The sequence below is a fragment of the Leucoraja erinacea genome, chromosome 9 (genome assembly GCF_028641065.1).
Source record: "Leucoraja erinacea ecotype New England chromosome 9, Leri_hhj_1, whole genome shotgun sequence".
Lineage (NCBI taxonomy): Eukaryota > Metazoa > Chordata > Chondrichthyes > Rajiformes > Rajidae > Leucoraja > Leucoraja erinaceus.
The window spans coordinates 17,701,415-17,724,294 of record NC_073385.1 but is presented as its reverse complement, the minus strand read 5'-3'; the positions used below and the strand labels follow the sequence as shown (position 1 = coordinate 17,724,294).

The window sequence follows — 22,880 nt, the reverse complement described above, 5'->3', positions numbered from 1 at the left end:
CCACACTCACTATCCCAGCCAGACTTGCAGTGATTAGCGCCACTCAGGAAGTGTGCAGGAAACCGCTGCCTGATTTTGGGGTCAATTGATTCCTTGTGCAGTAGTTGTTGGCTAACGAGGGACGCTACAGGATACCACAAGAAGGCATGAGAAAATGTTTATTGATCCCAGGAGGGAAATTGATGGGGATGTAAAAAAACAAGCATATTGTAGAACAGTCAAAGATGAAGTGAAGAGTGTTGATAGGAAAATCATCACATCCCAGGCAGCCAAGCTAGGGGTTCATTTCATGGGAACAAAATGCACATAAAACTATCCAGTCAAGATAGAGTCATGCCGAGAGTGTTTTATTGTCAAATGTCTCGAAATGGGAGATATCTAGACAGAGTGAGTGAAAACGCACACCTCCAGACTTAGGTAGACAAAAATGCTGGAGAAACTCACCTCCAGATTCAGAACCGCCCCTTCGGCTCACAATGTCCGTGCTGAACATGATGCCAAGTCTGCCTGCACGTGATCCATATCCCTCCATTCCCTGCCTATCCAAATTTACACAAATGGGGAAAGACTTAACAGGAGCCCAGAGGGGCGACTCTTTCACGTAGAGGGTGGTGGGTATATGGAACAAGCTGCCAGAGGGCGGCACGGTGGTGCAGCGGTAGAGTCGCTGCCTCACAGTGCCAGAGACCCATGTTCGATCCTGACTATGGGCGCTATCTGTACGGAGTTTATACGTTCTCCCCATGACCCGCGAGGGTTTTCTCCGGGTGCTCCAGTTTGCTCCCACACTCCAAAGACTCTAATGTTTGTAGGTTAATTTGCTTTGATCAAAATTGTAAATTGTCCCTAGTGTGTGGGCTAGAGTTAGTGTATGAGGTGGTCAGCGCGTACTCGGTGGGCCGAAGGGCCTGTTTCCGTGCTGTGTCTCTTAAGGAGGTAGTTGAGGCAAATACAATTAGAAGGTTGAGAGGGATTCTTATAGAAACATATAAAATTCTTAAGGGATTGAACAGGCTAGAGGCAGGAATAATGTTCCCGATGTTGGGGGAGTCCAGAACCACGGGTCACATTTTAAGAATAAGGGGTAGGCCATTTAGAACGGAGACAAGGAAAATCTTTTTCATCCTGTGGCAGAGAATCTGTGGAATTCTCTGCCACAGAAGGCAGTGGAGGCCAATTCACTGGATGTTTTCAAGAGAGAGTTAGATTTAATTCTTGGGGCTAACAACATCAAGGAATATGGGGAGAAAGGTGGGTGTATGGAACAAGCTGCCAGAGGAGGTAGGTGAGGCTGGGACTATCCCATCGTTTAAGAAGCAGTTAGACAGGCACATGGACAGGACAGGTTTGGAGGGATATAGGACTAGTGTAGCTGGGACATTGTTGGCCGGTGTGGGGGAGTTGGGCCGAAGGGCCTGTTTCCACACTGTATACAAGATACAAGATACAAGATACATTTAATTGTCATTTGGACCCCTTGAGGTCCAAACGAAATGCCGTTTCTGCAACCATACATTACAAACAAATAGACCCAAGACACAACAACACAACATAATTTACATAAACATCCATCACACCATTGTGATGGAAGGCCAAAAACACTTATCTCTCCACTGCACTCTCCCCCCCCCCACGATGTCAGAGTCAAAGTCAAAGCCCCCGGCTGGCGATGGCGATTGTCCCGCGGCCATTAAAGCCACGCCGGGTGGTGCGAGGTCGCACACCGGGTCTTGGTGTTAGAGCCCCCGGTGTGCGCTCGCAGAGTCCCGAGGCCATTCCAGCCGCGCGGGGCGGTGATGTCAGGCCCCGCTCCAGGAGCTCTTCGACCCCACAACTCGGACGGGGGAAGTCGCCGTTGCGAGAGCCCTGAAAAGCGGTCTCCCTCCAGGGAGCCGCGGGCTCCCGGTGCCACCGTCCACAGACCTGCCGTTGGAGCCTCCGACTCTCCGGTAGCAGCAGCAGCAGCAGCAGCAGCAGCGCTCCTCCACCGCTCCACCCGCTCCGGACTCGGCCAGCCCCGCGACGGCGACGGTGAGTCGTAGCACCAGAGTCCCCGGCTTCTTCCTGTTGGAGGCCGCTCCTCGTTGCGGCCCCAACGACAACGGAAACCCGACGAAAAAAGGTCGGGTCTCCAGCGCAGGGAGAGATTTAAAAAAGTTTCCCCCCCCCCCCCACCCCCACCCCCCCACACACACACACACCCCAACAAAAAATACCAAAAACTACATTAAAACACAGACAAAAAATAATAAACCGCGGACAGACTGCAGAGGCCGCTGCTGACGAGAGTCGCGCCGCCCATGTATGTATGTATCTAAGTTCATAGATAGAAACATAGAAAAAAAGTGCAGGAGGAGGCCATTCGGCCCGTCTACCGGTTTAGAGGGATATGGGTCATAGGCGGGGAGACGGGACTAGCGTAGATGGGGCATCGTGGTCGTAGTGCACGAGTTGTGCCGAAGGGCCACTCTACGAACATCCAACATTCCCACATAATCGGGAGTCTGAGAATGTCATTAATGCAGGGAGGCCCCCCCTCTGCTGGCCACTGCAGGAACTGCTGAAATGCAGCCTCCAAAGTTGTCTGCATTGGCTACCGACCTGAAAAAGTAAAGTCAACTCTTTGAACAGGAGGCAATAAACCCTCAAAGAAGTTTGATTCAGATTGATGCCATTTATAACGTTTTTTAAACCACCTTTTAGTTTAGTTTAGTTTAGAGACACAGCACGGAAACAGGCTGTTGTTTAAGAGGGAACTGCAGATGCTGGAGAATCGAAGGTTACAGAAACTCATGCTGCTGCAGCCGCTGAGTTTCTCCAGCTTTTTTGTGTAACCGACGGAAACAGGCCCTTCGGCCCACCGAGTCCGTGCCGACCAGCGATCCCCGCACACTAACACTAACCTACACACGCTGGGAACAATTTACATTTACACCAAGCCAATCAACCTACAAACCTGCACGTCTTGGGAGTGTGGGAGGAAACCGAGGATCTCTGTGGAATTCTCTGCCTCAAAGGGCGGTGGAGGCCGGTTCTCTGGATGTTTTCAAGAGAGAGCTAGATAGGGCTCTTAAAGTTAGTGGAGTCAGGTGATATGGGGAGAAGGCAGGAACGGGGTATTGATTGGGGATGATCAGCCATGATCACATTGAATGGCGGTGCTGGCTCGAAGGGCCGAATGGCCGACTCCTGCACCTATTGTCTATTGTCTATCTTGGGGAAAACCCACGTGGTCACGGGGAGAACGTACAAACTCCGCGCAGACAGTACCCGTAGTCAGGATCAAACTCGGGTCTCTGGCTCTGTGAGGCAGCAACTCTACCGCTGCGCCACCGTGCCTTTAGTTTCTACGTTCAAGGTTAATTTTGTCTTTCTCCACGGCTGCTGCCTGACTGTTTGTTGAGTAGTTTTATTTGAAATATCTAGCATCTGCAGTTTTTGTGCGGCACGGTGGCGCAGTGGTAGTGTTGCTGCCTCACAGCGCCAGAGACCCCGGTTCACTCCTGACCACGGGTGCTGCCTCCACGGAGTTTGTACTTTCTCTCCGTGACCCGCGTGGGTTTTCTCTGGGTGCTCCGGTTTCCTCCCACGCTCCAAAGATGCAGGTTAATTGGCTTCAGTAAAAATTGCAAATTGTCCCTAGAGTGTAGGATAGTGCTGGTGCACGGGATGATCACTGGTCAGCACGGTCTGGGAGGGCCGAAGGGCCTGTTTCCGTGCTCTATCTCCAATGTCTATAGTAAAGGTAAAGTCTAAATCTTCCCCTGTCCATCACAGAATTTCTGTTCACAATCCAGACACACTTGCTCCTGAGCTGCACTGTTCTATGTATCCACAATCCCTTTTTTAACTTTGATCCCAATGGCTCTGCCAAACGTTATTCCCTTATTCTGTATCTGTACACTGCGAACGGCTCGATTGTAATCATGTATTGTCTTTCCACTGACTGGATAGCGCGCAACAAAAGCTTTTCACTGTACCTCGTGACAATAACCTAAACTCTCCCGTGGGGGGCGGCCCGGTGCGGGGCGGAGACGGTGCTCCGGTGGCTGAGGCGGCGTTCTGGCGGCGGCGACCTGAATCCGGGGCTCGGCCGCGGGCCTATGGATGACATCGTCGGGAGCTCGCGGGTCAGAGGTTGATGCCTGTTTTCCAGAGCTCCCGTGGCAACAACTGCGTCCGCTGGACTGGAGGGCGGCAGCTTCGACCTCCCCGGGCCACGGAGCTCAGTGAGCCGCGGGACTGACTTACCATCGCCCGGTGGGGTATCGCCTCAGCGCAGAGGGAGAAGAGGAGGGAAGAGACTGCAGCCCTAAGACTTTTACCTCCACCACAGTGAGGAGGTGCTTGGTGAACTCACTGTGGTGGATGTTAATTTGTGTTTATTGTTTGTTGTTTATTATTATATGTATGGCTGCAGGCAACAAGATTTCGTTCAGACCTAAAGGTCTGAATGACAAATAAAGGATTCAATTCAATTAAAAAAAAAATCTAGTCACATCGACATTGTCTCGTTGACCATCGATGGGAAGAGGTCAATGAAGCAATGAGAATCGGAGAAAGAAGTCTTAGATTCTTTTAAAAATATTAACCCAAATGAGGAGGGGGGGGAGAGAGAAGGGGCTATGTTATTCGCATGGAGAAGAACAGTAGTTTATGAGGCAGGATCCCGACCTGAAAGGTTGCCCGCCCTCTTTCTCCACTTTATTCGGTGTGTTGCTTTTAGCAAATACAAGCTCCTGGAGACAAGGATTGAGTCCACGATGAAGCAGACACTGGAGATCAAGGAGGAGAAGGTGCAAGCTCTCGAGTCTCGGCTGGCAGAGTCCAGCAGTCTCAACCAGGAGCTACGCCTGGAGCTCAGCACGGTAAGCAGGATTAGTACTGGGGGCAGGGTTAGTACTAGGGGCAGGATTAGTACTGGGGGCAGGGTTAGTACTGGAGGCAGGATTAGTACTGGGGGCAGGGTTAGTACTGGGGCAGGATTAGTACTGGGGCAGGGTTAGTACTGGGGGCAGGATTAGTACTGGGGCAGGGTTAGTACTGGGGGCAGGGTTAGTACTGGGGGCAGGGTTAGTACCGGGGCAGGATTAGTACTGGAGGCAGGGTTAGTACTGGGGGCAGGGTTAGTACTGGGGGCAGGATTAGTACCGGGGCAGGATTAGTACCGGGGCAGGATTAGTACTGGGGGCAGGATTAGTACTGGGGGCAGGATTAGTACTGGGGGCAGGGTTAGTACTGGGGGCCGGGTTAGTACTGGGGCAGGGTTAGTACTGGGGGCAGGGTTAGTACTGGGGGCAGGGTTAGTACTGGGGGCAGGGTTAGTACTGGGGGGCAGGGTTAGTACTGGGGGCCGGGTTAGTACTGGGGGCAGGGTTAGTACTGGGGGCAGGGTTAGTACTGGGGGCAGGGTTAGTACCGGGGCAGGATTAGTACCGGGCAGGATTAGTTCTGGGGGCAGGATTAGTACCGGGGCAGGATTAGTACTGGGGGCAGGATTAGTACCGGGGGGCAGGGTTAGTACTGGGGGCAGGATTAGTACCGGGGCAGGGTTAGTACTGGGGGAAGGATTAGTACCGGGGCAGGATTAGTACTGGGGGCAGGATTAGTACTGGGGGCAGGATTAGTACCGGGGGCAGGATTAGTACCGGGACAGGATTAGTACCGGGGGCAGGATTAGTACGGGGGCAGGATTAGTACCAGGGCAGGATTAGTACTGTGGGCAGGATTAGTACCGGGGCAGGATTAGTACCGGGGCAGGATTAGTACCGGGGCAGGATTAGTACTGGGGGCAGGATTAGTACTGGGGGCAGGATTAGTACTGTGGGCAGGATTAGTACTGGGTGCAGTATTAGTACTGGGGGCAGGATTAGTACTGGGTGCAGTATTAGTACTGGGGGCAGGATTAGTACTGGGAGCAGGATTAGTGCTGCCTCACAGCACCAGACACCCAGGTTCGATCCCGACCTCGGGAGCTGTCTACATGAAGAGTTTGTACGCTCTCCCTCTCACCATGTGGGTTTCCACCGGGTACTCCTGTTTCCTCCCACAGGTTAATTGATCCCTGTAAAAAGTTGCCCCAAGTGTGTAGGATAGAGTTAGTGTGCGGGTGGTCATGTTGGGTAAAAGGGCTTGTTCCTACGCTGTACGATTCTATGACTAGTTCCACGAGTCTCGGCAACAAATCTCATCAATCTCCTCCTCGCCCTTTTACACCTGAATGATCCCCTTCCTCCAGCAGGAGGACCAAAGCTGAGCGCGGTCTTTTTCTCACAGAGAGTTGTGAGTCTGTGGAATTCTCTGCCTCAGTGGGCGGTGGAGGCGGGTTTTCTGGATACTTTCAAGAGAGAGCTAGATAGGGCTCTTAAAGATAGTGGAGTCAGGGGATATGGGGAGAAGGCAGGAGAGGGGTACTGATTGGGGACGATCAGCCATGATCACATTGAATGGCGGTGCTGGCTCGAAGGGCCGAATGGCCTACTCCTGCACCTATTGTCTATTGTCTTGTAATTCGAGAAACCAGGAAGTGTGGACGCTGGTTGACCTCTCGTGGTCGGGCAATCTAGTAACAATCTAGTAACAATCTAGTAACTCTAGTAACTTTGCCACAGACGGCTGTGGAGGCCAAGTCGGTGGATATTTTTAAGGCGGAGATAGATAGATTCTTGATTAGTGCGGGTGTCGGGTGTCGAGTGTTATGGGGAGAAGGCAGGAGAGGGAGAGATAGATCAGCCACGATTGAATGGCGGAGTAGACTTGATGGGCCGAATACGTTACGATGCGATACGACAGAACGTTATTTATCCCAGGAGGGAAATTGATCTGCCAACGCTAGGAATGGCCTGATTCCCACACCTATGACGTTTGACCTTATGACCCTACAAACTCGCCGACCCTGCCCATGTGTGTTCTCCAGGTCAAGCGGAACATGGAGGCCCTGCTGCAGCGTCAGGAGGAGGAGAACATTTCCTCCCAGTCGAACAGCTCGGAGAAGGAGAAGTGGGAGAAGGAAAACTGGGAAACCACGCTGGAGCTGCTGAAAGTGAAGGACACCGTCATCGCGGTGGAGAGGAACGTGAGTGTCTGCAATGGCACCCTAGGGTGCAAACTGACGAGGGGTGGGGGGATTGCAGCCGGGGGTCAAGAGTCAAGAGCGGTTCTGTCCCCGTTCGGCCCCCCCCCCCCCCCACGTTGCCAAACTGTTCATTGCAAGGGCCAGGAAGCGAGCGGGTAAGATCATCTCTGACCCCTCTCACCCTGGCCACAAACTCTTTGAATCACTTCGCTCTGGAAGGCGACTCCGGATTGTCAAAGCTGCCACAGACAGACATAAAAACAGATTTTATCCACGAGTAGTAGCTCTACTCAATAACCAAACATCTGTAGCCTCCTTTTGCTCTGGGTATTTAATTTAATTCACATGTTGAAACTATAATGTTTTATTCTTAAAGTTTTAAAGTTTTATGTCTTATTCTTAATAGTTTACTGTAGGTCTTGTTGTTACTTGCGGGCGGAGCACCAAGGCAAATTCCTTGTATGTGTACATACTTGGCTAATAAACTTATTCATTCATTGTCATGTGTCCCAGATAGAAGAGAGTTAGATAGAGCTCTTAGCGCTAGCGGAATGCAGGGTGACGGACAGGTTGGGGGAGTGGGCAGATGCATGGCAGATGCAGTTTAATGTGGATAAATGTGAGGTTATCCACTTTGGTATCAAAAACAGGAAGGCAACTTATTATCTAAATTACGTCAAGTTGGGAAAAGGGGAAGTACAACGGGATCTGGGGGTCCTTGTTCATCAGTCTATGAAAGTAAGCATGCAGGTACAGCAGGCAGTGAAGAAAGCGAATTGGCCTTTATAACGAGAGGAATCAAATATAGGAGCAAAGAGGTCCTTCTGCAGTAGTACAGAGCCCTAGTGAGACCACACCTGGAGTATTGTGTGCCGTTTTGGTCCCCTAATTTGAGGAAGGACATTCTTACTATTGGGATCCCAGCGATTAATTCCCGGGATGGTGGGACTGTCATATGCTGAGAGAATGGAGCGGCTGGGCTGGTACACTCTGGAGTTTAGAAGGATGCGAGGGGATCTTATTGAAACATGTAAGATTGTTAAGGGTTTGGACACGCTAGAGGCAGGAAACATGTTCCCAATGTTGGGGGAGTCCAGAACTAGGGGCCACAGTTTAAGAATAAGGAGTAAGCCATTTAGAACGGAGACGAGGAAACACTTTTTCTCGCAGAGAGTGGTGAGTCTGTGGAATTCTCTGCCTCAGAGGGTCTCTGGATGCTTTCAAGAGAGAGCTAGATAGGGCCCAGGATGAAGGTTTCCCCTTGTGTTGACAGAACGCAGCGCTCCAGGCCGAGAAGGATCTTCTGAAGGATCAGATAAAGCAGCTGGAGGCTCAGAACAGCGCCGTGAACACGCAGATCCTCAACCTGCAGCGGCAGGCTGCGACCATGCAGGAGCACACCAACACGCTGCAGATACAGAACGCCAAGCTGCAGGTAACACCCCCCACCTTCCACTTCCCCCAGATCCAAATCATCAACGTGTGAGTCACGGTGGCGCAGTGGTATAGTCGCTGCCTTACAGCGCCGGAGACCAGGGTTCGATCTCAACCACGGGTGCTGTCTGTAAGGAGTTTGTACGCTCACCCCCGTGGGTTTTCCCTCAGATCCAAAGACGTGCAGGGTTGTAGGTTAATTGGCTTGGTATATGTAAAAATTGTCCCTAGTGGAGTTTAGAAGGATGAGGAGGTCTTATAGAAACATATAAAATTATAAAAGGACTGGACAAGCTAAATGCAGGAAAAATGTTCCCAATGTTGGGCAGGGCTAGAACCCGGGGCCACACAGTCTTAGAATAAAGGGGAGGTCATTTAAGACTGAGGTGAGAAAAAACTTTTTCACCCAGAGATTTGTGATTTTGTGGAATTCCCTGCCACAGAGGGTAGTGGAGGCCAAGTCACTGGATGGATTTAAGAGAGAGTTAGATAGAGCTCTAGGGGCTAGTGGAGTCGAGGGATATGGGGAGAAGGCAGGCACGGGTTATTGATAGGGGACGATCAGCCATGATCACAATGAATGGCGGTGCTGGCTCGAAGGGCCGAATGGCCTCCTCCAGCACCTGTTTTCTATTTTCTATTCTAGTGGGTGTAGGATGGCATTAATGTGCGGGGATCGCTGGTCGGCGCAGACCCGGTGGCTGTTTTCCACGCTGTATCTCTAAACTAAATGCTATAAAATCAAACTCAAATAGAAACACAGAAACATAGACAATAGGTGCAGGAGTAGGCCATTCAGCCCTTCGAGCCAGCACCGTCATTCAATATGATCATGGCTGATCATCCAAAATCGGTACCCCATTCCGGCTTTTTCCCCATATCCCTTGATTCCGTTAGCCCTAAGAGCTAAATCTAACTCTCTCTTGAAAACATGCAGTGAATTGCCCTCCACTGCCTTCTGAGGCAGAGAATTCCACAGACTCACAACTCTCTGGGTGAAAAGCTTTTTCCTCATCTCAGTCCTAAATGGACTACCCCTTATTCTCAAACAGTGGCCCCTGGTTCTGGACTTCCCCAACATTTCCATCATCTAGCGTGTCCAATCCCTTAAGAATCCTTTAAGAGGTACTGTAAGTTCTCCAGAGATGCTGCCTGACCCGCTAAGTTACTCCAGCACTCTGTGTCTTACCTACGCTGTTTCCACACCGCGTGAAATTTGGACTCTTCATTTCCCCCCAAGGTGTTGAGTTTAGTTTATTGTCACATGTGCAGATGTCACATCGAGGTACAGTGAACAGCTTTTGTTGCGTGCTAACCAGTCAGCGGAAAGACAATACGTGATTACGATCGAGCCACTCACAGTGTAGATATGGGATAAAGAGAACAATGTGAAAAACAGTTAGTGCAAAATCAAGCCATTAATGTCTGATTCGGTATACAGGCAAGCCTTAAGTTCAAAAGTGATAGGAGCGGATTCGGCCCAGCGAGTCTACTCCACCACTCAATCATGGCTGATCTATCTCTCCCTCCTGACCCCATTCTCCTGCCTTGTCCCCATCACCAGGTCATTACTTTCCGTGGAGCTGCCTGTTACAGAATAGCTCAGGCACATTTCAGATTTATCCCATTTACTGGTGCCCTTGTAGCGGCCTGGACGAGGTCAGGAAAAGGCCAGACGCCAGGCAGGTTCAAACAGTAGTCTTTAATCACACAGCGAGAGCACACACCCAACCAAGAGGGATCTCGCAAAAACCCCGCAGCTGACTCAATAGCCGAGGGGGATGACCCAAGGGGTGGCCTAACCCCCCAGGGACCACCACAGGACCCTCCCCCCCCCCCCCCCCCCCCCAAGTACCCGAGGGACGAAATGGACAGGCAGCCTTCTGATCCAAGGACCGCCACACCATGCCCATATGCCCCATTTACCCCATGTGGTACTGTTCTCTTTTATGTTCTGCACGGATATTGTGGGCCGAAGGGCATCTTCCTATGCTGTACTATTCTATGTTCATTACCGGGTCGGTTTGCATCTGCTTTTTGTAGATTCCTCTGCTTTGACATCTCGGAATGGGATCCCCACTATATCGACATGGGGGCACTGTTATTGGCTATTTAGTTGTTTGTATATATAATATAAGCGCACACATGCACACACGCACACGCACATGCGCACGCACATACAGACGTGCACACACACATACACACGCACCCGCGCACACACACACGCATACACATACTCATACACATGCACCGGCGTGCATGCATACACGCACATACATACATACATACACACACGTGCGTGCACACACACACACACACATACCCACGCTCGCACACATACACACGTGCATCATACATACACACACATGCACGCACGCACGCACACTCACAGACACACACACACACACAAACAAACCTACACAGACACACACACACACACACACACACACACACACACACACACACACACACACACACACACACACACACACACACACACACACACACACGTATATGTTATTTAATGAGTTTTATAGAGTTCTATACGTGTTGTGCTGCTACAAGTATAAATGTCACAGTTCTGTTTCTGGACATCTGACGGTGAACCCCCTTGACTAACGTGTGGTGTGTACGGGTTGTGTGTTGCAGGTTGAGAACTCGACGCTGAGCTCGCAGGGTGCATCGCTGATGGGCCAGAATGCGTCGTTGCAGAGACTGCAGTCGGGTGTGGAGAGGGAGAGGGTGGAGCTGGACAGGCAGGTGGAGGAGCTGGGGGGAAGGCAGCGAGCTCTGCTGGAGGACAACGCGCAGCTGATGCAGCTGAACGAGCGGCGGTCCGCAGAGTGCGAGACACTCGTCACCCAGCTGGACCATCTCAGAGCCGCCTACAACACCCTGGACACCCAGCACACGGACCTGGAGGGAAGGTAGGTTGTCTCGTACCCGCACCGTGGAGCAGCGGCAGAGTTGCTGCCTCACAGCGCCGGAGACCCAGCTTCCATCCCCACTACGGGTGCTGTCTGTCTGTACGGAGTTTGTACCTTCTCCCCGTGACCTGCGTGGGTTTTCTCTTGCATCCCATCTCTCTCCGTCCGTCCCCCACCCCCTCCCCTCACCGCTCCCCCTTTCCCTGCCCCGTCCCCAGCCCACCAAGCTCCTTCTCCCACAGCCTTACTCCCATCCCACCCCCCCCCCCCACACCCGATGGGCGACTGTTCTGTGTTTGCGTGTGTGTATCTGTGTGTGTGTCGTGTGCGCATGTGTCTTGTGTTGTGTTAGCGTGTGTGTGTGTGCGTGTCTGCGTGTGTGTGTGTGTTTGTTGCGTGTGTGTGTGTGTGTGTATGCGCGCGCGTCTGTTGTGTGTGTGTGTATGCTGTGTGTGTGTCTGTTGTGTGTGTGTCTGTGTTCTGTGTGCGTGTGTGTCTGTGTTGTGTGTCTGTGTGTCTGCATGTGTGTGTCTGTGTTGTGTGTGTGTGTGTGTGTTTGTGTGTGTGTGTGTGTGTGTGTGTGTATGTTGTGTGTGTATGTGCGTGTGTGTGTGTATGTTGTGTGTGTGTGTGTGTGTTGGTGAGTGTGTGTGTGTGAGTGTGTGTGTGTGTGTGCGTGCGCGTGCGTGTGTGTGTGCGTGTGTGTGCGTGTGTGTGTGTGTGTCTGTGTCCCCACTCTGGCGCCCCCCATTGACGGGGGTCCGTGTTGCGTGTGCGTCTACAGGGTGGAGGGGCTGCAGCGAGAGCAGGTGGAGGTGCGGGAGGAGAGGGACGGGGCGCAGCGAGAGGCTCAGAGGCTGCAGACCACGACCGAGGAGAACCGGCAGCTCAAGGACGACCTCAGCAGGTGAGGGGGGGGGGCGACACACTACTGGGGGGGGGGGGGGACTACAGGGCTAGAGGGGGGCTACAAGGGGGGGTCTGGGGGGGGCTAACGAGGGTGGGGGGGGCCTGAATGCAGGTGGGGGGGGGCAAAGGTGTGGGGTGGGGTTGGGTGATTGCAGTCATCATCTCCAGCCAAAAGGTGGGACCCTTCTTGAGGCAGCACGGTGGTTGGTTGAGTTGCTGCCTCACAGCGCCAGAGACCCGGGTTCGATCTCAACTACGGGCGCTGTCTGTACGGAGTTTGCACGTTCTCCCCGTGACCTGCATGGGTTTTCTCCGAGTGCTCCGGTTTCCTCCCACACTAGACGTACATGTTTGTAGGTTATTTGGCTTGGTATAAATGTAAATTGTCCCTAGTGTGTGTCGGATAGTGTTAATGTGTGGGGATTGCTGGTCAGGGCGTATTGAGTGGGCCAAATGACTCTCTGAACAAAAAAGATGCTGCCTGTCCCGCTAAGTTACTCCACCTTTCCGGTCTATCTTTGGTTTAAACCAGCATCTGCAGATCCTTCCTGCACATGTTTTGCTCCTTGTCTTTGAGCAATTCAACAGGACATCTCCATGTCAGTGCAACCATCCAGAATTATTTCAGTTTATAGTCACGTGTACCGAGGTACAGTGTTGCGTGCTATCCAGTCAGCAGAAAGACAACACGTGATTACAACCGATCCATTTACAGGGTATAGATACATAGAGTGATACGGTGTGGAAACAGGCCCTTCGGCCCGACTTGCCCACACCGGCCAACAATGTCCCAGCTACACTAGTCCCACCAGCTAGCGTTTGGTCCATATCCCTCCAAACCTGTCCTATCCATGCATCTGTCTAAACGGCCTGTCCCACTTGGCGACTGCCGGCATCATTGACTGACACTCGGTGTTTTTTCAAGTGTCGCAACATTTTTTGGAAAAATCGCCAAATGGAACCGGCCCTTAAATGTTTCTTGAACGTTGGGATAGTCCCAGCCTATACTACCTCCTCTGGCAGCTTGTTCCATACACCCACCACCCGTTGTGTGAACAAGTTACCCCTCAGATACCTATTAAATATTTTCTCCTTCACCTTGAACCTATGTCCTCTGGTCCTCGATTGCCCTACTCTGGGCATCTACCTGATCTATTCCCCTCATCATCTTATACACTTCTATAATTGCATGATGAGAGAATAACGTTTTGTGCAAGGTAAAGCCAGCAAAGTCCGATCAAGGATAGTCCAAGGGTCTCCAATGAGGTAGTTAGTAGTTCAGCACTGCCCAGCTGTGTTTCAACACTGCGTGACATTTTGACTCTAATTTAGATGCTTGGTGATGTTTAGTTTATTGTCACGTGTTCCTGTGCTGTACTATTTTCAATGTTCTATAAGTTAGCTTTTGTTGCGTGCTAACCAGTCAGTAGAAAGACAATACATGATTACATTCGAGCCATTTACAGTGAACCGATATATGATAAAGGGAATAAAGTTTTAGTGCATGATCAAGTCCAGTAAAGTCCGATCAGGGGAACAGGCAGTTCATGAGTGATAGGAACAATAAGTTCATGAGTGATAGGAACAAATTTAGGCCCATTCGGCCCATCAAGTCAACACTGCCATTCAACCATGGCTGATCTATCTTTCCCTCTCAACCCCATTCCCCTGCATTCTCCCCCTAACCCCTGACACTCGCACCAATCAGGAGGACCGTGTGGTAATCAGTTTAGTTTGTTGTCATGTGTACTGAGGTACAGTGAAAAGCTTTTGTTGCGAGCTAACCAGTCAGCGGAAAGACAACACATGATTACAATCTACAATGCAATACAATACAATAATACTCTATTAGCTAAGTATGTTTTGCAACATACGAGGAATTTCATTTGCCGTACAGTCATACCAATAAAAAGCAACGGAACACACAAAGCACATTTTAACATAAACATCCACCACATCGACTCCTCCACATTCCTCACTGTGATGGAAGGCGAAAACAGTTCAATCTCTTCCCTTCTTTGTTCTCCCACGGTCGGGGCCCTCGAGCCTTCCGTTGATGGGACGATCTTGGCTCCCGTAACCGGTGGCGTTTGGGCACTCCGCGTCTGGGCGGTCAAGCTCCTGCATCGGGGGGGGGGGGGGAATCTCAGCTCCCCACACGCTGGGCGATCTGACCCCGGGTCGGGGCTGGTCGAAACCTTCTGCATCTACGGTCTCTACCCGAGACTGCGAGTTCTCGATGGTAAATTCTGCAGGCCGCTGCTGGAGCATCGATCCCAGGCAAGGGATTGGCCCCAATGGTAATAATTGAGCTATTAATGCATGACTATGGAATAAAGTTTAGTGGGTTTAAGAAGATCATCGTTAAATGTTGATGTAGGAGGAGAGATTTATGAGTGTGGGGGCGATTGTAATATGTGATTGTAGACAGTCGCCATCTTGTGGGGCACCATCTTGTGGGGCACCATCTTGAGGACGCCATCTTGTGGGGCACCATCTTGTGGGGCACCATCTTGTGGGGCAGAGTGAAGGGGCACCATCTTGTGGGGCAGATTGAAGAGGCACCATCTTGTGGGCACCATCTTGTGGGGCGGGGTGAAGGGGCACCATCTTGTGGGCACCATCTTGTGGGGCACCATCTTGTGGGGCACCATCTTGTGGGCACCATCTTGTGGGGCGGGGTGAAGGGGCACCATTTTGTGGGCACCATCTTGTGGGCACCATCTTGTGGGGCACCATCTTGTCTTGTGGGGCAGCATCTTATGGGGCGGGGTGAAGGGGCACCATCTTGTGGGCACCATCTTGTGGGGCGGGGTGAAGGGGCACCATCTTGTGGGCACCATCTTGTGGGGCGGGGTGAAGGGGCACCATCTTGTGGGGCTCCATCTTGTGGGCACCATCTTATGGGGCTCCATCTTGTGGGGCACCATCTGGTGGGGCACCATCTTGTGGGCACCATCTTGTGGGGCGGGTGAAGGGGAAGGGGCACCATCTTGTGGGGCTCCATCTTGTGGGCACCATCTTGTGGGGCACCATCTTGTGGGCACCATCTTGTGGGGCACCATCTTGTGGGGCACCATCTTGTGGGCACCATCTTGTGGGGCAGGGTGAAGCTTCACCAGTATCTGTGCTGTGTAACGTTGTGAATTTTGTTGCAGGCTGCAGTCAGAGAACAGTGGGATGAGGGAGGAGTACGAGAGGCTGCAGGGCCTGGCCAGGGATTGCCAGAGTGGACGAAACAGCAGCGAGCTGGAGCTCGGACGGTGGAAAGCCCAGTACCACGAGCTGAAGGAGCAGCACCAGAGCCTGGACATCTCCCAGGCCAAGATGGGCGATCACTGCGATGTAAGCTCACAGGGTTACGGCAGCAGAGTTAGACCACTCACCCCCATCCTGTCTAACTCTGCCGTTCAATCTTGGCTGATTTGAGGGTAGAGTCGCTGCCTCACAGCGCCAAGACATCTGGGTTCGATCCTGACCAGGGGTGCTGTCTGTACGGAGTTTGCACGTTCTCCCCGTTGCCACCACCTGGGATTTCCTCCCACACTCGAAAGACGTGCAGGTTTGGAGGCTAATTGGCTTTGGTAAAAGTTGTAAATTGTTCCCAGTGCGTAGGATAGTGCGAGTGTACGGGGATCGCTGGTCGGCACGGACTCGGTGGGCCAAAGGGCCTGTTTCCGCGCTGTATCGCTAAAGTCTAAGTTACCCCTCATGTGTGGGGAGTGGATGCAAAACCAGGATAATATGGGGTTGGTGTGAGCGGGTGATCGATGGTCTGAAGGGGGCCTGTTTCTTTCAATCAATCGACCAACCTGAGTAGCACATTCAAATGTAGAGTCAATGGATTAATTTATGCAAATAACACAGTTTCATACAGCACGGAAACAGGCCCTTCGGCCCAACTCGTCCATACAGAACAACTGTTAGTGCCCAATTTGCCGTGTTTGGCCCATATCCCTCTCTCCCTCTCACTTTCTCACTCACTCACTCACTCTCTCTCTCTGTCTCTCTCTCTCTGTCTCTCTCTCTCTCACTCTCTCTCTCTCTATCTATCTCACTCTCTCTCACTCTCACACTCTCTCCTTCCTCTTGCAAAGCTGCTGACCCAACTGAAGAGCAACTTGGAGGAAGAGAACCACTACCTGCTGGGTCAGGTTCAATCCTTGAACCAACAGAACCAAACTCTTCTTGAGCGGTCGATGGAGAGCAAGGAGCTCTACCACGAAGAGCAGAAGCTGTATATGTGAGTTGGCCGATCCTTTGTCCTCTTGATATTTCTTGCTTGATCCCCTCATCCAAATGGGCGGCACGGTGGCGCAGCGGGTAGAGCTGCTGCCTCACAGCGCCAGAGATTTGGGTTTGATCCAGACCTCAGATGATGTCTGTGTGCAGAGTTAGAAACAGAAAATAGGCGCAGTAGGCCATTCGGCCCTGCTTTTTCCCCATATCCCTTGATTCCTTTAGCCCTAAGAGCTAAATCTAACTCTCTCTTGAAAACATCCAGTGAATTGGCCTCCACTGCCTTCTGTGGCGGAGAATTCCACAGATTCACAACTCTATGGGTGAAAATGTTGTTCCTCATCTCGGTCCTAAATGGCCTACCCCTTATTCTTAACCTGTGACCCCTGGTTCTGGACTCCCCCAATATCGGGAATATTTTTCCTGCATCTAGCCTGTCCAATCCTTTAAGAATGTTATATGTTTCTATAAGAACTCCTCTCATCCTTCTAAATTCCAGTGAATACAAGCCCAGCCGCTCCATTCTTTCATCATATGTTAGTCCCACCTTCCCAGGAATTAACCTGGTGAACCTACGCTGCACTCCCTCAATAGCAAGAATGTCCTTCCTCAAATTAGGAGACCAAAACTGCACACAATACTCCTGGTGCGGTCTCACCAGGGCCCTGTACTGCAGAAGGACCTCCTTGCTCCTAAACTCAAATCCTCTCGCAATGAAGGCCAACATGCCATTAGCTTTCTGAACAACTCTTTGGTTATTGGTCCTCATCTCAGTCCTAAATGGCCTCTCCCTTATTCTTAACTTTAGCGCGTTCTCCCCTGGCCACGTCGGTTTTCTCCGGGGGCTCCGGTTACCTTCCGCATCTCAAAGACGGAGTGGGTTTGTAGTTTAATCGGCCCCCTGTAAATTGCCCCCAGTGTGTAGGGAGCGGGTGAGAAAGTGGAATAACATAGAACTAGTGTGAACGGGTCGAATTAAATGCTGCTCGTATTGTCATATGTACCGAAATAGAATAATGAAATTCCTATTTGCAATACACAGGACTAGATGTTAAAAGCCCAACGTGCCAAATATCAATTCACTCCCGATGGTAACATTACAACGGGTTTCTAAAACTCTCGTTTTTAGATAGTATCATAAAAATAGAAATTCAGTAAATAAAAACTGCAGTATGGTGCAAAAACAAAACAAGGCCAAAGTCCCTGGTCCTAACAAGGCAGTTGATAGTTTGGAGTTTAGTTGGACTTCGTAGTGTTCAATAACCTGATGGTCTTTGGGAAGAAGCTGCTCCTGAACCTGGACGTTACAGTTTTCAGGCTCCTGTACCTTCTTCCTGGTGGCAGTGGTGAAATAAGAGCGTGGCCAGGGTGGTGTAGATCCTTGTTGATGCTGGACGATCGATGATTGTTGTGAACTCAGTGGGTCGAAGAGCCTACAATATTTCCATGCTGCATTACTAAACGCATCCTAAACTAAACCCAACAAACAAACACTAAACTAATGCTAAACTCACACTCAACTCACACTCAACTCACACTCAACTCACATTCAGCTCACGCTCAACGCACGTTCAACTCACACTCAGCTCACACACAACTCACACACAACTCACTCACACCTCACTAAACTCGTACTGAACTCACACTCAACTCACACTCAACTCGCACTAAACTGACACTCAACTCACACTCAACTCACACTCAACTCGCACTAAACTGACACTCAACTCACTCACACTCAACTCACACTCAACTCACTAAACTAGAACCCAGCTCGCACTCAACTCACACTAAACTGACACTAAACTCACTCACACTCAACTCAACACTCAACTCGCACTCAACTCACACTCAACTCACACTCAACTCGCACTCAACTCGCACTCAACTCACACTCAACTCACACTCAACTCACACTAAACTGACACTTAACTCACTCACACTCAACTCACACTCAACTCACACTCACTCGCACTCGAATCACACCAAACACGCACGCAATTCACGCTAAACTAACACCAAAATTACACCAAACTAACAGCAAACTGACACCAAACTGGCCATCTCTAGGATCCCCTCCAAATCACCAAGTTACCAAGAGTCGCACTGCATGGAAACAGGCTCTTCGGCCTGACCTGTCCATGCTGGATAAAATACCAGGTCCTTTCCTCACCATTGTTGGCCAAAGGTCACAGGGCCTCATCCCCAGCCGCCCACTGCGGTGCATGTGTCCACATCACGTCGAGCAGAATATTTCTCAGGGCCACTCGGGCCAGGTCAGTAAAGGGACAGTCCGTGTGCCAATACTGGAATATTTACCGTACTTGGAGATGTGAGACCTCACCCTCGGATATCCTGGACTAATCAACTCTTCCCTTTGTCCCACAGAGACAAGTTACATACCCTTCGAAGGCAAAAGGAGAAATTAGAAGAGAAAATCATGGACCAGTATAAATTCTACGAGCCAAGTCCAAAAAGGTACTGCCGTACTTAGCAAATTAATTCATCTGGGGCCTGTTTCTCGTTAAGGCAGGTGGCGAATGGTTTCCATCACTCAATGTGGACAAGGCATGTTGAGTGGAGCTCATGTGATCAGCCAAATTCATATTGAATGGCGATGCTGGCTCGAAGGGCCGAATGGCCTACTCCTGCACCTATTGTCTATTCTGTATTGGCTGTTGGTCCACATGGATCTTAGTAAGGTGTTTGGCAAAGTACCATATGGTTCTTGATTAGTACAGGTGTCAGAGGAGAAGGTAGGAGAATGGGGTTAGGGGGGAGAGATAGATCACCCATTATTGGATGGCGGAGTAGACTTGATGGGCCGAATGGCCTAATTCTACTCTAGAATCTACTCTGGACTCTAGAACATACTTTCTATGTTTTTACTCCAATTCCTTATGACATGGGAAACCAGTTAGAAGTCAAAGCTCATGGGATCCAGGGCAAGTTGGTACATAAGCTGCAAAATTGACCTAGTCATTGGAAATAGAGGGTTGATCTTGTGATTGGAACCCAATAAGTAACGGTGCAACACAGGGGTTGGCACTGGAGACATTCACTGTTTGACACAACCGGAAAAGTCACCTATCCCTTCTCTCCAGAGATGCTGCCCATGAGTTACTCCAACATTTTGTGTCTATCTTTACTGTTTATTACGTATGTTAGCGATAGGAACTGGATCGGGAGGTTTAGAGGGACATGGACCGAATGCAGGCCCATATCTCCCTTGTGTTGATGGTTAGACATGAAAAGCAATACTGCTGGTGAGGTCTGTGTGTTACCACATTGATGCCGCCTGAATATAACGTAGATACTATGATAAAATCATCACCAGCTCTACCAGGTGTGTTCAATAGTGAAGCAGTGGTAGAGTTGCTGCCTCACAGCATCAGGGACCCGGGTTCCATTCTGACTTAGGGCGCGCTGTCTGTACGGAGTTTGTACTTTCTCCCCTTGACCTGCGTGGGTTTTCTCCAGGTGCTCCGGGTTCCTCCCACACTCCAAAGAAGACGTGCGGCTTTGTAGGTTAATTGGCCATGCAGTAAAATTCTCTGCCTCAGAGGACGGTGGAGGAAGGTTCTCTGGATAGGGAGAGCTGGATAGGGCTCTTAAAAATAGCTGAGTCAGGGAATATGGGGAGAAGGCAGGAACGGGGTACTGATTGGGGATGATCAGCCATGATCACATTGAATGGCGGTGCTGGCTCGAAGGGCCGAATGGCCTACTCCAGCACCTATTGTCTATTGTCTATTGACTTCATTGATCCTTTCTCCCCCCCCCCCCCCCCCAAAAGGAAAAATAACTGGGTGACTGCAAAGGCGCTGGTCAAGCTGATGAAACCCAAGAAGGACAGTGCCAAGGAGCGGCTGAAGCTCGGCCCCGAAGCCCAGAGCCGGCAGACGGAGCCGGCACAGGTGGTGACGGTGCAGGCGGCCACTTCCCCGCCACAGAGAACCAGCTTGGATGACTCCTCGCAAGGGTCCATCTCTCTGGAGGAACACGGTGCTGCCACGCCCAGTAAAGGTAAGGCCGTGGAGTGGTGGACACCAGCCCCATGTGGGATCGTCTGACCTGGAGCCTCTTCAACTTGCCAGCCGGTTACACTTGGTGTAGAACCTTAACTTAGAAACTTTCTCAGCCTGAGAATTGTTTAAACTTAATAGAGCCAGCAGCGCCATTCAATATGATCATGGCGGATCATCACAAATCAGTATCCCATTCCTGCTTTCTCCCCATATCCCTCGATTCCTTTAGCCCTAAGAGCTATATTTCTAAGTCTCTCTTGAAAACATCCAGTGAATTGGCCTCCACTGCCTTCTGTGGCAGAGAATTCCACAGATTCACAACTGTGTGTGAAAAGGTTTTTCCTCATCTCAGTCCTAAATATGGCCTACCCCTTATTCTTAAACTGTGACCCCTGATTCTGGACCCCCCCGCCCCCCGACATCAAGAACATTTTTCCTGCATCTAGCCTGTCCAATCCCTTAGGAATTTTATATGTTTCTTTTCGATATCCTCCCATCCTTCCAAACTCCAGTGAATACAAGCCCAGCTGCTCCATTCTTTCATCATATGACAGTCCGGCCATCCCGGGAATTAACCGTGTAAACCTACGCTGCACTCCCTCAATAGCAAGAATGTCCTTCCTCAAATTAGGGGACTAAAACTGCACACAATACTCCAGGTGTGGTCTCACCGGGGCCCTGTACAACTGCAGAAGGACCTCTTTGCTCTTATACTCAAATCCTCGGTTGCGATACTCAAGTCCAAGGTTGGACAAACTAGGATTGGTTTCTCTGAAGCCTTGGGGATTGAAGAGAGACTTGATAGAAGTCAATAAAATTACGAGGCAGAGATAGGGTAGACAGTCAGAATCTTTTTCCCAGGATGGAAATGTCAGAGACTAGAGGGCATAGCTTTAAGATGAGAGGGGCAAAGTCCAAACGAGACATGCGGGGCAAGTTTTTTTTTATACAGAGGTTGGTGGGTGCCTGGAACGTGCTTCCAGTGGTGGTGGTGCAGAAGCTTGTGTGGACCTGAGATCCTGAGTGCGATGCCGTCTGGAGCGATGCTCCTGGTAGGGCCACCCATGGCGGTAAGGTCGAGGGGGAGGTCTCTGACAAAGAGCAATCCAACCAAGACCTCAACGGTGGAACAGGCGGAGGACGATGGCTGACTTTAGTGGAGCGTCACAACGGCTGGGAAGGCGGATGAAGGCTGCAGCAGAAAAGGGTCTCCGGTCGTCTTGGACTCCATGCCACTGGATCCTGACCCAGATCTGTCAAGGTGGCTGGCTGTCTGTGCACCAGTCTCCCCACATTAAACAAAGTCACGCACAGGCGTCCTCCATGAGTGGACAGTCATACTGGTTTCGAGTGACAGCCGATGATGATGGTGGTGGAGGCGGAGACGGTAGTGGTGTTTGAGTGGCTTTTCCAACAGGGACGGATATACAAGGACAGGAGGGATAAGGATCACATGCAGGCAGAGGAGATTAGTTCAACTTGGCGTCAGTTTAACACAGATGATGGGATAGGAAAGGTTTAGAGGGATATGGGCCCAATGCGGGCAGGTGGGATTAGTGTAGATGGGGCAACTTCCCCTCCCATTCCCACGCTGACCTTTCATTCCTGGGCCTTCTCCATTGTCAGAGTCAGGCCCATCACAAATTGGAGGAACAGCACATCATATTTCGCTTGGACAGATTGACTTCTCCCCTTGCTCTCTCCCTCTCTGTCTCCAGTCCTCCCCCATCCTAGTTCTCCAACCAGTCTGACTGTCCTCCTGATTAAATTAGATCTTTGTACGCCTCGCTGTCACCTTCCCCTAGCTAACACTGATCTGTTCTACATCCTCCTTGATCTTCATCCCCTTCGACCTCTCGTTTACACACCTTACCATTGCCATATCTCTGTCTCTCTCTCTCTCTCCCCTGACTCTCAGTCTGAAGAAGAGTCTCGACCCGAAACGCTGCCCATTCCTTCTCTCCAGAGATGCCGCCTGTCCCGCTGAGTTCCTCCAGCATTTTGTGGCTACATTTGGCATCTTTGGCAAGAAAGGCCTCTTTCAACACTGTTTGACTCTACGATCATGGGCATTGAGGACCGAAGGGTCTGTTTTTGTTAGTTTTGCCGGAATCAAGGGATATGGGGAGAAAGCAGGAACGGGGTACTGATGGTGGATGATCAGCCATGATCACATTGAATGGCGGTGTGTTTAAGAAAGAACTGCAGATGCTGGGAAAATCGAAGGTAGACAAAAATGCTGGAGTAACTCAGCGGGTGAGGCAGCAT

The 22,880-nt window shown here is 50.8% G+C and overlaps 1 protein-coding gene across 1 annotated transcript in view; it reads left to right on the top strand.

Moving 5' to 3' along the window:
• ccdc88c (coiled-coil domain containing 88C) overlaps window positions 1–22,880 on the top strand; it is a 181,108-nt gene that overhangs the window by 138,184 nt on the left and 20,044 nt on the right. The window contains exons 17-25 of the mRNA XM_055640219.1: window positions 4,727–4,868; window positions 6,917–7,075; window positions 8,349–8,510; window positions 11,159–11,436; window positions 12,221–12,343; window positions 15,504–15,690; window positions 16,443–16,588; window positions 18,973–19,062; window positions 20,381–20,610. Of these exons, the coding sequence (XP_055496194.1) occupies window positions 4,727–4,868; window positions 6,917–7,075; window positions 8,349–8,510; window positions 11,159–11,436; window positions 12,221–12,343; window positions 15,504–15,690; window positions 16,443–16,588; window positions 18,973–19,062; window positions 20,381–20,610 (1,517 nt within the window). The remainder of the gene's footprint in view (window positions 1–4,726; window positions 4,869–6,916; window positions 7,076–8,348; window positions 8,511–11,158; window positions 11,437–12,220; window positions 12,344–15,503; window positions 15,691–16,442; window positions 16,589–18,972; window positions 19,063–20,380; window positions 20,611–22,880) is intronic.